The following is a 13,759-nucleotide window of genomic DNA, read 5'->3' as shown; positions in this document are numbered from 1 at the left end:
CCTCTATTAATAGTGCACAGATTGAGCTCACTGTGCACTTAAAACAAATCTTCAAACAACCTGGGGATAGCTGGGAGCTGATAATTCACCTTGAAGTTTGACTTGTTTGGTCAAATGTGCCTCTGGCATCAGATTTGAGCTTCTCCAGATGTTTGTGGTGTGTCATATTCTGGTTCTTGCACTTTAGCTGATACAATACGGTTGTCTAATGCATCTGCCATGTGCTCATGGACAAGGCCAAAGAATGAACCTGGGTTGGGAATGTTTATTCTCTCACAGTTTGCTTTTTCAGTTTGGTTCAGCACTGGTCCCTTCTTGCAAAAGGCTGATTGGGACCAAGCTGGAAATACAGCAGGGAAGAGTTGTTCTGAAAGTCCCCTGAGAACTGGCCCTTTGCCAATTAAATTTTCTATAGATTTTATCCCTCTGCCAACTGTCAGTGCAATTTTTGGCAAGTCACATAATCTGAGGACTGCAAGTTACACACACTTCACCCTGGGCCTCTGGATCATCTGAAAAGTGAAAGGACTAGGAAAGATGATTTTGAGGTCCTTCGCCTCTAAGATTTGAGAATTTCTTAATTCCTGAATAGCAAACATCAGGTTTTTTGACACCAGAGCAATGGGTTTGTTTACCTGTATGTGTTCTCCCAAATATTACCTGCCTCAAGCCACTGAGATCTTTCCCAGATGGACACACAGCAGGCTGGCAAAGCACTGTGGAGTTTCCTTAAGAAAGTAGGCCCAGCCACTCCTATTTATTATCTTTTCATTCAACAAACATTTATTGAAGGTCTGTTACATGCTAGTTGCTAATCTTTAGAACTTGACCCATGGCTTTTTATCCATCTTATGCTTGCTTTCTTTGACAAACCAGGCAGACAACAGTATAGGAAATGTGCATTTAATCATTCTCTTGAATGGTCAGAACTCAGAAATCTTAAGTTTTCTATAACAAAATGTAATACAGTCATGGTGGGTCCAAAGTGCCAGGGAGGCAGACCTCAACATGTGAAAAGTATGGAAAGGGGGAGGGGTGTGAACAATACATTCTTTTTGATCAAAGCTTTATTCCCCGGTCCCATTTCAAAGGTCCACTGTCCCTGCTTTCAGAAGTCTCTGTGTGTTTCAAGGAGGGGACATGTTTTTATTTCCTTCATTGGAATTGTGACTGGGTCCTGAGATCAGAATTTGGAGCGAGAGACATTGAGATAGAACTCAGGCAGCTCTCACAGAACCTAATTTGTACCTTAGAATGAAGGGAAAGGAACCTGCTAGAGATGAGTCCATCAGGAATTCCTGGCTTCCTGAGCTCTGGCTCTCTGTGCTGAGACAATAGCCAAAGAGGCAGAGGATAGTGCCTATCTGTAGGAAGCAAACCGGTTTTGTTAGTTCCCTCTTTTCTAGATCCTTTTGGAGGACTGACATTTGGGGCTGGGTAATTCTTTGTTGTGGGTGGATAATGCTGTACATTGTAGGATTTTGAGCAGCATCTCTGGGTTCTATCCATAACATTAGCACCCTCCCCTCTCCCCTGAGTTGTGCCAACTAAAATTGTCTCCAAACATTTTCAGATGTCCGCTGTGTGTGGGGAGGAGTGTGAAAAATCACACTGGGTGAGTCCCACCGCTCTAGATGTTGTTGAAAGCTGAGGTTATCGCTGTCCGTGCAAGATAGAAAGTCAGAGCCTGACACTTCGTGTTGACATAATGCCGTATACAGCGATGACGAGAGGTCCTTTCCCGGACCATTCAAGGATGCACGTCATCTGAGAAATCAAATGGCATTGGTTTGTTTAAAAAAGAAGATACTTGGATAATTTGGAAACCAGGGTGTCCCAACTACATGTTTTAAGTTACAATTATGACCGTGCCCACATTTCTTTAACATTTGTCAAGTGGGAGGAGATTCCAAGGCACTTTTGGCAGCATCCTAAGGAAAGGTGAGTTATTTGACCCATCACTACCTCTAAATTGTGACGTGGCAACTAATTAGCAGCTTCTTACTATATATACTGAGGTTTAATTTATGGATTATAAAATGTGGAGGTATTGCAAGTCAAAACTTTCTGGGAACTTAGAGCAATATTATAGCAATATAAAGATGCAGAGACAAGTCAGAGGCAATATCCCATCCTCTTACTCCCTGGATGTTGCTGGCGGGGGTTGCTGGTTAGTAAGGGGAGGTCCCTGAGGTACAGAGATCCACTTGTCTCCACTTGCAATTGACTTAGTCCTAACACATATCCAGTTCAGATGAGTTATGTTTCCAGCTTTTAATACATGTCTTTGAAGGGAGATTTATCTGGTTCATATTGGAGTCTTCTGTGGGTTGCTTTTGACTTTTTTTTTTTTTTTTTTTGCTTCTTGATCTTATTTGTTCATTCCAAACCTCTAGACATGAATTCATTTCCCCCCAGAAATACAAAACTAGGTCAGATCTTACTGTGAAATAGTTCTGCAGATTCCTGGGATTCTGAAAATAACACAAATAGGGTGTCCTTACAACCATTCAGTAAACATTTATGGAGAACCAGTTGTCTCTGTGCCTGTATGAGGGTATCTCTTGTTCAGAGATGGGCTCATTTTTCTGTTATTTTGATGATGTTCTATCAAGACCACTTGCTACCATGGGTTGCTGGGGGATGAGATGGCTTGAGTCTCTTCTTCAGGAAGGGGATCATGCTTAGAGCAAACAGGAACAGAGAGATGAGCCAGGAGCAGTCTCCTGGGTAGAAGTAGAAAGATGACTTCTGCTTGAGTGTCCAACCAAAGAATGTATGTGACCTAAAATGTTGTGCTCAGCATCGGTTTGATGTGCAACCCTCCCAGGAGCTCCCTGGGAGTAGTCTGAAACCACACCCCCTTACTTGTAGGGCAGAGAGAGACAGAAGAAAGAGGCAGGCCACTCCAGGCCACTCCAGGTTGGTGGGTGGCAGTTTCAGTAAGCAAAGGTCATTTATACACGAGGCTTGTCCTGGGTACCAAGAAGACGAGTAGATCCTTGCAAGTCGTAAAAGTTAATATAGAGGCCATTACTAGGTTCGGTCACATATACTGTGCAAGGTGTTCTCAACACCACAATATTATCTCAAGGCTGTGTCCTTGGAGCAGCCTCTGGGAGCAAGACAGACAAGTGGGATCCTTGTCCCAAGGACAGGGGTGGAGGTGAAGAGCCCCTGATCACCTGGGTCTAGCTCATGAGTCAACTGACAGTCACATCTTTTCAATGACCTTCCCCCACAGTTCCTTATGGTTTTTACAAGTAATGATAATCTACTTATTTATTTTTAAAAATTGATTTAAGGTTATGCCTCTGTAGTTGTATGGAGAAAGACTTGGGGTTGTAGCTAATCTGATAATCGTATATAACTATGTATGCTGTGAGTGAACATTCTTACATGCACGTCATGGCTTTTAAAAAGGCTGCCAATTACTGCTCGAAGGGAAATACAAGATAGAGATGAATAAGCCGTACTTTGTAGGTCAGATTATCTAGTTGCAGAATGTTAAAAATTCATTTATAGTGTCATGGGGAATCAAGGAAAGAAGAACGTGTTCCTTTTCTGCTAGTGAGATCCTCAAGGGAGCGTTTCCTCAGGGAAATCTCTCTCCGCTGAAAACCGTGGAGGTGGGAACCGGTGGGTTTCCTTATAAAGAATCCATTTTCTGTGCTTCACTGTTGTGTTTGGAGAAGAGAAAGAAGGAAAAGCGGTCAACAGATCTTTGCCTGCCCTACTTAACAATCTGGGCAAGGATTATACGTGCCTTCGAGAGTGTAAGATATCATGAATTATTCATGCATGCCAAGGGGATATGGAAGAAACAGACCACTGGGAAAGTGGGCTATAAGCTGGGAAGCACTTAATTGAAATGGGTGAAGGAAGTGTGGCTTTGAACTGCCAGCGAGTCTAGGAGACTTCCAGGAAGGGCCATGAGAGAGGGAGCAAGGCCAGAGAGCAGAGCAGGCAGCTGACAGAAGCAGGAAGCGCAAGGAAAGAAACTCAAAGAGAGCTGTGACCACATGGCTGAGGACTTTGACACAAGAGTGCCCAGAGAGTCACCTTAGGTTCCAGAGCAAAGGAATGCTGTGATGAAAATAGCATTGGAATATATATATATATATATATATATATATATATATATATATATATATATATTTGGCATCTTATTTCCTATCAGTGGATGCAGGGAGAGGAAGAAGCAAGTATAGGGTTTTAGAACTAGGCTGGTGTATGAAATAATGGAGGCTGAAATAGGGTCGGTCTGAGGGACAACCCAGGAAAATGCCATGCGGCCTTGAATGTCAAGGATAGAGGGGGATGGAAATAGCTCTAAGCTTGCGAGCCCGGATGCCTTGTGGTGATGCCGCTGAGTCATGGGGCAGTGCTGGCTGGAGCTTCATGAACTCAGCCACACAGACTCCATACAAGACTATTCGGGGAGCAATATCCTACCAATAATTGGAGCCAGAGGACTGAAGTGACAGGCAGAAGTCTCAACACGGGGAGCCGGCTGGGGAGTCATTTGTTAAACTTCTGGTCAGTAGGAGCTTTGTTGATGGGGCTAGGGAGGAAGTCACTTGTGTGAGTGTGTATATGCGTGTCCTGAGGCTTTATAAGATAACCGTGAAATCCAGAGGAACTCTCGGGGCTCAACATCTCTTTCTCTTTCTCTTTTTGCCCTGTGGCTAGATAACTTGGTAAAAGAAAAGATGTTTGAATTTGCACAAATATTTGACTTGCAGAGTTGTTTTTGCTGTAAGTGTATAGATGAGATCTACACTCTTTGTTCACACATATTTACCTTTCACAAGACCAGTAGGAACAGTGCCCACTGCCCTGGCATTGTCAAATGTTTCTTTCTGAGGCTGTTGCTGGAGGTTGCTTGACTCTTGTTAGGAACACAGCACACACAGATCCAATCCCCACACCATTCGTGATTCATCTCACCTGTCATACCAATGACTTTGCATGTTTCTGTGTGGCCAGAGGACATTATTTTAGCATCAGGTAAGGGGAGAGAGGCAGGAGTACCCAGCTGATGGCAAAGAAAGAAGAGACACCCAGGGACGCCTTTGAGTTCAGCAGCTGTAGGTGACTCCGCCTTTTAATCTCAGAGTCTGCAAAGGGAGAGAAAAAAGTTCAGGGTCACAGAGGAAAAGCTGGATGTCTTCTTCACGTGGCTGCTTGACAAAGAAAAGTACGTGAAGAATAGAGTAAGTTGTTTCTAATACAACTTTTTACCCCCATTTGGGGGCAGTTTTGTACCCTATTCTCTACCTTTCTGTAACTGGCTTAAAATCAGAGCTTTCTCTTTCTTCAAAAGAAGTTCCATTCTATTATCCACTCCCATGAACACTCAGCCAAATGAGAAACTAGACCAATAAAGAGATTGTTACTGCTTACCAAAAAAAGAATAGGATAAGGGGTCATGGCCAGTCCTTGGTTTCAGACACATTTTTTTTCCTGTAGGCAGTGACCTTTACATTTGCTTCACACTACTACAAGGCGATGTGAAAGTATTGTTCCCATTTTGAAGCCAAGAAAGGGAGAAGTGAAGGAATGAGACTACTCTTCTTTTACTGTATTTGCTTCTTAGACAATCCAATCTCATTTAATTCATTTCAGCTTTGACTTTTATTAGGCAGGTTATTCAACTTAAACATGCCTCATTTTCTTTACCTAGAAAATAAGGCTAAGATGATAATGGGCTTCACAGAGTTGTTTTGAGGGTGTAAAGCCCTGAGATACAATAGGAACTCGCATGTAATAAGCACCCAACAGGTATCACCTGTAACACTAAGAGGGACCCCAATAAGCATGACTTCCATTAAGCTGACCATCTCCAAACCCACCTTCTTAGTCTGAGCTCTGTCCTGAGTTCCACATCTAGATTTATGGTTGCCACTGTATATGCCCATTAAAAATTTAATTATTCAGTAAATATTTTGGGGGCAACTGCTGTTGGGGTTCAAAAGAGTCCAGTAAGTAATACCCTTTTCCCCACCTAAATTGGTTCTCAACCAATTAAAGGGTAAGACAAAAAGAATGAGGCAATTGGAAGGCCAAAATATCACCTTTACCACTGGTTAAGTGTGATAATAAAAGATGAAGCTTTATGAAGCAGGTAGATGGGCTGCTGCAGCCCAGACCTTCCCAGTGACGGGCAGCACCTGACTGGGGCAGGCTTCCTGCTGCAAGGACAGATTCTGCTTCTAGGAACTCATGGCTTGGGGGAGCAGACTTTCTGAGGGTTAGCTGGAGAGAAAAGGTAAAAGAAAGAGCCAAACTCTTTGTGTCTAACTTTTACTAAGGTCACTAATCAGATAAATTAACTCCTCCCACCCTGGGGAGAAGGGGAAGAAGGGAGACGAGAGAGCCTAGAAGGGTTACATGGAGGAGAATCCTTTCTTGTGGAGGGAAATATATAGAGGAGGGTTGAAGTTTATGCTGTCATATGCTGGGTAATGTGTTGTAAGCGTTGGACATCTCTGCCTACGTGCACGACGGACGCCTCCAACTCCTCGCCAAATCCTCAACTTCATGTTGCTTCTCCTATTTTAATTTGGTTTGCTAGCATCACTAACCTCCTAAGCACCCGGGGTAGAAACATCAGACCCGTTTTGACTTCCTCTTTCTCTTGTCCTTCATATTTGTGTCACGAAGATGATTTTTTTCATTAGCTTTTGATTCTTCCTCTTTCTTTTCTATTGCCGTTCAGTTAAAGCCCTCATAATTTCTCCCCTGGACCACTCACATAGGCTCCTGACTTCATACCTTCCTATTCTAACAAAACCATTCTCTTCTCCAAAGCCCAGCTTGAACTCTGCCTCCTCTACTCAGCCAGTCATAATTAACTATTCTTTCCCCTAGACACCACATCTACACTGGAATTCGTTCCTCTTAGAACATTTATGCTATTATGCTATTCACCTCCATATCATCGGACTTAAAAATTGCATTGCACGTATTTGGCACACAATAGATACTTGCTGAATGAATGACCTAAATTAGAAGTAGAGTCCAAGAACATAGGATGTAAACTCTGCCATCTTATCCAATTGTTTAAAAAATACACTTACTTTGTATGTGGCAAAGCTAAATAAGTCGGAGTTGGACCCTAAGACTTTCAGTCTTTGGATCGAAAAGTCTTCTCAAAGCCAGGCTGGAACCAAATATTTTCTGAAATTTGAGCTATGTCTTGCTACCATATTGTATTTAGTCCTAGCACTGATACATGGGACACTTGTCCTGATGTATTCAATAGGCATGTATGGAAAAAGAATCTGCTCACTGAATCAAAGGTGTGCTCAATTTCTGTGGTTTGTTCAGTTATTGTCCTTTCCATTGGAAGGCATTAGTTATACAGTTTGGGGATACTTATTGAGATCTGAACTGAGACACTGCTGTTAACACCTATCCTTCTAAATGCCCAATGCTTCATTTCCCCCTTTTCTTCAGGGAAGGCCTTCCATCAGGTACTGCCTCATTGATCTATGTGTGGGCAACTGACCCAAGTGGAGCCTTTCTGAGAATGTGGAATAGGACTGTGGGATTAAGGCTCACTCTGGTTACTCTATTGAGTGAGAGAGACTATTAAAAGTAGGAACTCTTCAGAATCACATTCTGCCCTATAGACTAAAACAGAAGAAATTAAATTAGTAACAAGAGAATAAAGTAGAGGGTTGAAAAGCCCAGTGGAATTTAAATTCCTGGTTCTAGCAGTTCCTGAAACCAAATTGTGCTTCCTGTTCTTAGTTTCATGAAATGTACTAATTCTCTTTTATTGAATTCTCCATTTAGCTTAGGGTTATTTGAGTTGGTTTTTTGTTATAGTCAACTAAAAGCATTCTATTCACTAGTCAACAATTTGTTCCTTAGGATAGTGGAAGATCTCTCTTTTTCTTATATGTATGATTTTTTTATTAGATACTTTTTTATTGTGATAAAAACATAAAATTTACCATATTTACCATTTTAAGTGTACAGTTTAATAGTTTTAACCATATTCACATTATTATGAAACATTTTCAAAAATTTTTTCATTTTAATCTGAAACTCTATACCCATTAAACAACTCCCTTTGCTTTTCCCTCCCCCACAAGCTGCTGGTAACCACCATTCTACTTTCTGTTTCTATGAATTTGACGACTACTTTAGAGATCTCATGTAAGTAGAACATACAGTATTTGTCTACCACTGGCTTATTTCACTTAGCATGATACCCTGAAAATTTATTCGTGTTGTAGCATGTGAAAGAATTTCCTTCCTTTTTAAGGGTGAATAATATTCCATTGTATGTATATACCACCTTTTTTTTTTTTAAGAGAGAGAGTGTAGGGTGGGGTGAGTTGGGGTGGGGCTGGGGAGGGAAAGAGGGGAGGGCACAGAGGGAATCTCAAGCAGGCTCCCCACCCAACGTGGAGCTTGACCTGGGGCTCTATCTCACAACCCTGAGATCATGACCTGAGCCGAAATGGAGCCACCAACTGAGCCACCCAGATGCCCCAATCTATCACTTTTAGTTTATTCATTAATCTGCTACAGACATTTTGGGTTGGTTCCATCTCTTGGCTATTGTGACTCATGCTGCTATGAACATGGGTGTATGATTATCTCTTTGAGAACATGCTTTCAATTCTTTGGGTACTGTTAGATCATATGGTAGTTCTATTTTTAATTCTTTGAGAAATTTCCATACTATTTTCCATAGCAGTTGCAACATTTTACAATCTCATCAACACATGCGAAATATTCCAATTTCTTCATATCCTCACCAATACTTGTTATTTTCTGTTTTTTGTTGTTGTTGTTGTTTTTGTTTTTTAATAGTAGCTATCCTAACGCTTGTGAGGTGATACTGTGATTTGGATTTGCATTTCTCTGATGGTTAGTGATATCAAACATCTTTTCATATGTTTGTTGGCCATTTGTTTATCTTCTTGGAGAAATGTCTATTCAAGGCCTTTGTGCATTTTTTAATTGGGTTATTTGATTTTTTGTAGTTAAGTTGTAAGAATTTTTCATGTATTCTGGATATATGATATATGATTTGCAAATACTTTCTCCCATTTCATAGGTTGCCTTTTCATATACATACTTTTAAATTAAAAAGTAAGCTGACAAAAATATGATTTATTCAGTTAAATTCAGCAAATATTTATAGGGCACTTAAATGTTCAAGGTATTCCACCTGGTTCTGGGCTTGATATAAAATAGCAGTTCTCCTGACATACTCCCTCCACTATAGACTGAATTTAATTCAGCTGCAGTAGAGATGGTCTTAAAAGTTATAATCCCATCTGTACATTTTCTTGACACTAGCTCAACCCTAGCTTTTTTATACACTGAAGCAGAGAAACTAGGGTGCTGGGCCTCTTGGAGTCCTACTCTTTTAGTCTGGGAGGCCAGTTCAATCTGGAGCTTTCTTATTAATGCTGGGCCACTATTAATGGGATCGTGAGCCAGTCCTAGATGGGCTGAGTAAGTTGGAGTTGGAGCCTAAGATTTTTAGTCTTCAGATCGAAAGTCTTCTCAAAGGCAGGCTAGAACCAAATCAGTTTTGGGTGGGGGATTTGGGACATAGATCACCAACTGAATATATCAAAGATGTCAAATGATTGTCATTTCCCCCATTGTTTCACCAAAGCAGTCCTTTTGAGTTAGACAGGGCCACAGAATCCTAAGCACTGGTCTCTAGGCATCCATCCCCACCCAGTCAATGAGAAGGCTTACAAGATGAAGCCTCATTGTGATTTTTGACCTGTATTCCATTAATATTGTTTCGTGTTAGTCTTATGTAATTCAGTCCCAACTGCAATTGTGATCAAGTTCTCCATGAAGAGGACTCTCAAGCTTTCTATGCCCCAATACATAATATATCTGTTAAACCAATTAGATTTTAATTTGTATTTGATTTTAGCCCAATAAGCCATGCAAAAAGTTTGGAGAAACCCACCTGTCACTTTGATATCACCTGTGGCTTTGGCAATGTTGTTCTCAATCATACAGGAGTATGTGTTGTTGATTGTGACATTGTAGAGTACAGACACAACCTTCATGGTCACATTCTCAGGGTTCAGCTCAAAGCTGGTATTGGAGACCTCTGAGAAGTTGGCTCCCTGGTCAACTTGGGATGCCCAGACCACTGTAGGCTGGGGGAACCATCGGGGAGCCTCACACCGTAAGCTCTCTGAGCTGGCATTATAGTCCACATTCACCTCTGGGATGCTGAAGGCTGCAGGGATGAAAGTCAAAAGGGACAGATGTCAAGGTCATACAGATAAAATAATATAGCCTTTGAAGAGCAGAGTTTTAAAAACATAGTCATTTCTACCACTGAAGTGACTCAGTACTTCCTAAATGGGCTGCCTGTGTATGGCCCATTGTATTATAGATGCAAATAATGACTTACACAACCCTTTGACAAAAATCACAAACTCCAAGGACCTAAATTCTAGGTATAATTGTTATAACAAATTTCTCCAACTAAGAGGAGTTCCAATTCGTCCCTTAAAGATAAGGGATAAAGTTGATCACAAAATGTTTATTCCTTAAGGATTTGGGGCATTTTTCTCAGGCACCTGTGAAGCTTCTTGGATGTTATGTATTTTTCTGCCTGGAGGATAAAGTTAGGGTGGGGAGGCAGAGGGAGAAGGAAAAAACAAACAGCATTCACTCGTCATCCACAGAAATTCCATACACGGGACTTGTCATCATGGGGGTTTGGATTTTGCTTGGGTGGAGACGCTCCAGTCCTGGTATCCAGGGGTAGAGACAGTCATTTGTTTTCTTCTAAGATAATCCTCCTTACTGGGGAGGTATATGAACTTTGAAATTGAGACTATTTTCCTCTGATATCCAGGCAATGAGACATTTGTGGAAAAATGTTAAGACCTGGACTTTTGACTATAAAATGCTTATTATGCCAAATGGCAAGATCCAAGTTATTAATTTATTTGGCACTTTTGTTTGCCTGGGACTGTGCTGGGACTGAGTGACTGGTGAAAGGAAAGCCTTGATTGCCCTTAGAGAATCTTCCATGTAGCAGGGGAGAGGAGACTCATCTGCTCACAGCAGGCAGGGAATGAACTCCTGGGAGATGATGTAAGTTGCTGAGAGTACATGATAATGAACCACCATTTATTGAGGGTGCATTCCTTGCCAGGTGCCAAATTCCAGACATTATTTCATTTGGTTCTCACTACAGTTCTAGGGATCTGTCTTATTATCAGCATTTTAAAAAACAAGCTTTGAATTTTGGAATGATTTTAGATTTACAGAAACATTGCCAAGATAGCACAGAGAGTTCTTATATATACCTCACTGTTTTCCCTAATGTTAACATCTTAACCATGGTATATTTGTCAAAACCTAGAAACCATCACTGATATATAACTACTAACTCATCTCCAGACTTCATCTATATTTTACCAGTTTTTCCACTCACGTCCTTTTTCTTCCCAGGATCCCATATTGCATTTAATTGGCATGTCCTCTTAGGTTCCTCTGGTCTGTGTCAGTTTCTCAGTCTTTCTGTGTTTTTCATGATCTTGACAGTCTGAGTGGTCCAGTTCAGGTATTTTGTCTTTACCCCAACCTCTATTGGAATTTGTCTGGGGTTTTTCTCATGAGGCTATGGGTTTTGGAGAGAAGGCCATAGAAGGAAAAGTGCCCTTCTCATCATATCATAGAAGAATGCATACTGTTGACATGACTTAATCATTGATGATGTTAACTTTGATCACCTGGCTGAGGCAGTATTTGCCAGGTTTCTCTGGAAGCTGGACCTCACTAAGAAAAACACACCCCAAGTGTGGTCAAGGGGGAGGGAGGTTGTACTAAGCTCCACCTCCTGGAGTGGGGAGATCTAAATACATTATTTGGAATTCATCTGTAAGGAAGATTTGTGTCATCTCCTTCATGTTTATGGAAATTGATAAAGTTGATCACAAAATGTTCATGTGTATTTGTTGAATACTTGGAGTTCTCATTTACTACCATGCTGTTTGTTTTGTTGCTCAGATTGTTCCAGCTTTGCCATTGGAAGCCCTTTGAGTTGGCTCCAGTGTCCCTTTGGCATGACCCTATTAATCTCCATTTTAAGATGAATAAACTGAAGGTCAGTGAATTTGCCTTGCCCAGGTCCCAGTACTTGCCCAGGTCTGGCTCTACATCTGTAGAAACACATGTCAGGAAGTGTCCAAGGAAGGCCTGTGTAGACTAGTGTAGGCCAGGAGGCCTCAGGTTACTTTCTGCCTATTTTGTAAGTCCTTTCTTAAATGCCATATTCTCCATGGGGGCTCTCCAATCTCTACCCTCCCTATGCATCTGGATGTGATCCCTCTCCCCCTGCATCCCCAAATTACTCTGTATTTCTCTTAAAGCATTTGATAGACTTTACCAATTATAATAGGTATTTACCTATTTTTCTTATCTCTGCCCCAGCCCTCAACTCTATAGGCTGTGTTCTATGAGCTCTGCAAGAGGAGGGACCATCATCTGGTTTTCTTTATCCTTTTTTTACTCCTCACAATACCTAATTGAGTTTCTTTCTTTCTTTCTTTCTTTTTTAAAAGATTTTATTTATTTATTTGACATAGAGAGAGAGATCACAAGTAGGCTGAGAGGCAGGCAGAGAGAGGGCAGGAAGCAGACTCCCTGCTGAGCAGAGAGCCCCAGGCAGCTGCTCAATCCCAGGACCCTTAGATTATGACCCTAGCTGAAGGCTGAGGCTTAACCCACTGAGCCACCCAGGCGCCCCAACCTGAGTTTCTTATACATAAATTCACCAAGCTGAGTTGATAAGGAAGGGTGAATTTCACTGGGGGAGGATTAGTGAGTTTATAGAACAATATTGGTTTTGGTTAGTTCCCTTTGAACTTCTCCTAAAATGGGTTCCATTGCTATGAGTCCCTGGAGGTACTGATTTCAGACTTGGGCTAGGGCCTGCTTAGCGTAGAACAGTCAGGCCAGATCATAGGTTTCTCTTACCAGCAACAACAAAGGTGGTATACCATAAAGGAGACCACACTTATTTTGGTAAAATATTTCAGAGAATATACCTGAAAATCCAGAGAAGACTAGAATCCAGAACAGAAGATTTTAAGACCTAATCTTATAAGGGGGCTATTTTGGGAGTGGGTGTGGGTCTTGGACAGCAAGGATGGCTGCTGGCAAGGAAGGTCTTTGTCTTCTTGGTCGCTCATGAGGATAACATATTTCAGCAGCAACCCATTGTCTTTAGCCCCAAATACCTTTGGGCGCTCTCTTTCCCCCTTTCCAAAAGTAACTCACCTCCAGTTTTATACTCAAGATTAGCATTCCCCTTGCCTTTGGAGGTGATGATATAACATTGGTAGGTGCCAGCATCTGTGAGTTGCACGTTCTTCAGCCTCAGAGAGGCATTGCCACCTATCACTTGATCAGCAAACACTGCTGTCCGGCCTCTGAACATTTCATCTTGGTCTGACAGGTCGTCTTTGCCTTCTTTGAACTCATGTACCAAGCCTATAACACCTTCCTTCAGCCACTGTATCACGATATCAGAAAGTTTGATGTCAGGTTCAAAAGTGCAACTCAGGATTCCATCCTCCCCGATGTTTCCTGCTGAGGTCAGAGTAGTGACTGTAATGGAGTGTCTCCCTGCAATTCAGGAAGCAAGAGTCAATGCCCAGGGAAGTTTTTGAATGTCTACAGCCAAACCCTTCATTACCAAAGGCCAAACAGAGACTTCTGTAATAAACTGGAAATATAGAAG

The 13,759-nt window shown here is 41.6% G+C and overlaps 1 protein-coding gene across 5 annotated transcripts in view; it reads right to left on the bottom strand.

Annotated features, from left to right (window-relative positions):
• Positions 1-889: 889 nt before the first annotated feature.
• The window catches only part of VTCN1 (V-set domain containing T cell activation inhibitor 1), a 57,043-nt gene continuing 44,173 nt past the window's right edge, over positions 890-13,759 (bottom strand). For 2 of the 5 annotated variants that reach the window (XM_032360683.1, XM_032360687.1), the window contains 3 exons: positions 13,297-13,644; positions 9,959-10,237; positions 890-5,120 (listed from right to left, as the gene is read on the bottom strand). In XM_032360683.1, the coding sequence (XP_032216574.1) occupies positions 4,996-5,120; positions 9,959-10,237; positions 13,297-13,644 (752 nt within the window). In that variant the 3' untranslated portion in view covers positions 890-4,995. The remainder of the gene's footprint in view (positions 5,121-9,958; positions 10,238-13,296; positions 13,645-13,759) is intronic. The other 3 variants (XM_032360685.1, XM_032360686.1, XM_032360684.1) reach the window with 3 other exon arrangements.

The sequence above is a fragment of the Mustela erminea genome, chromosome 10 (genome assembly GCF_009829155.1).
Source record: "Mustela erminea isolate mMusErm1 chromosome 10, mMusErm1.Pri, whole genome shotgun sequence".
NCBI lineage: Eukaryota > Metazoa > Chordata > Mammalia > Carnivora > Mustelidae > Mustela > Mustela erminea.
Note: the sequence above shows the minus strand (reverse complement) of the source record. Positions and strands in the feature narration are given on the sequence as shown.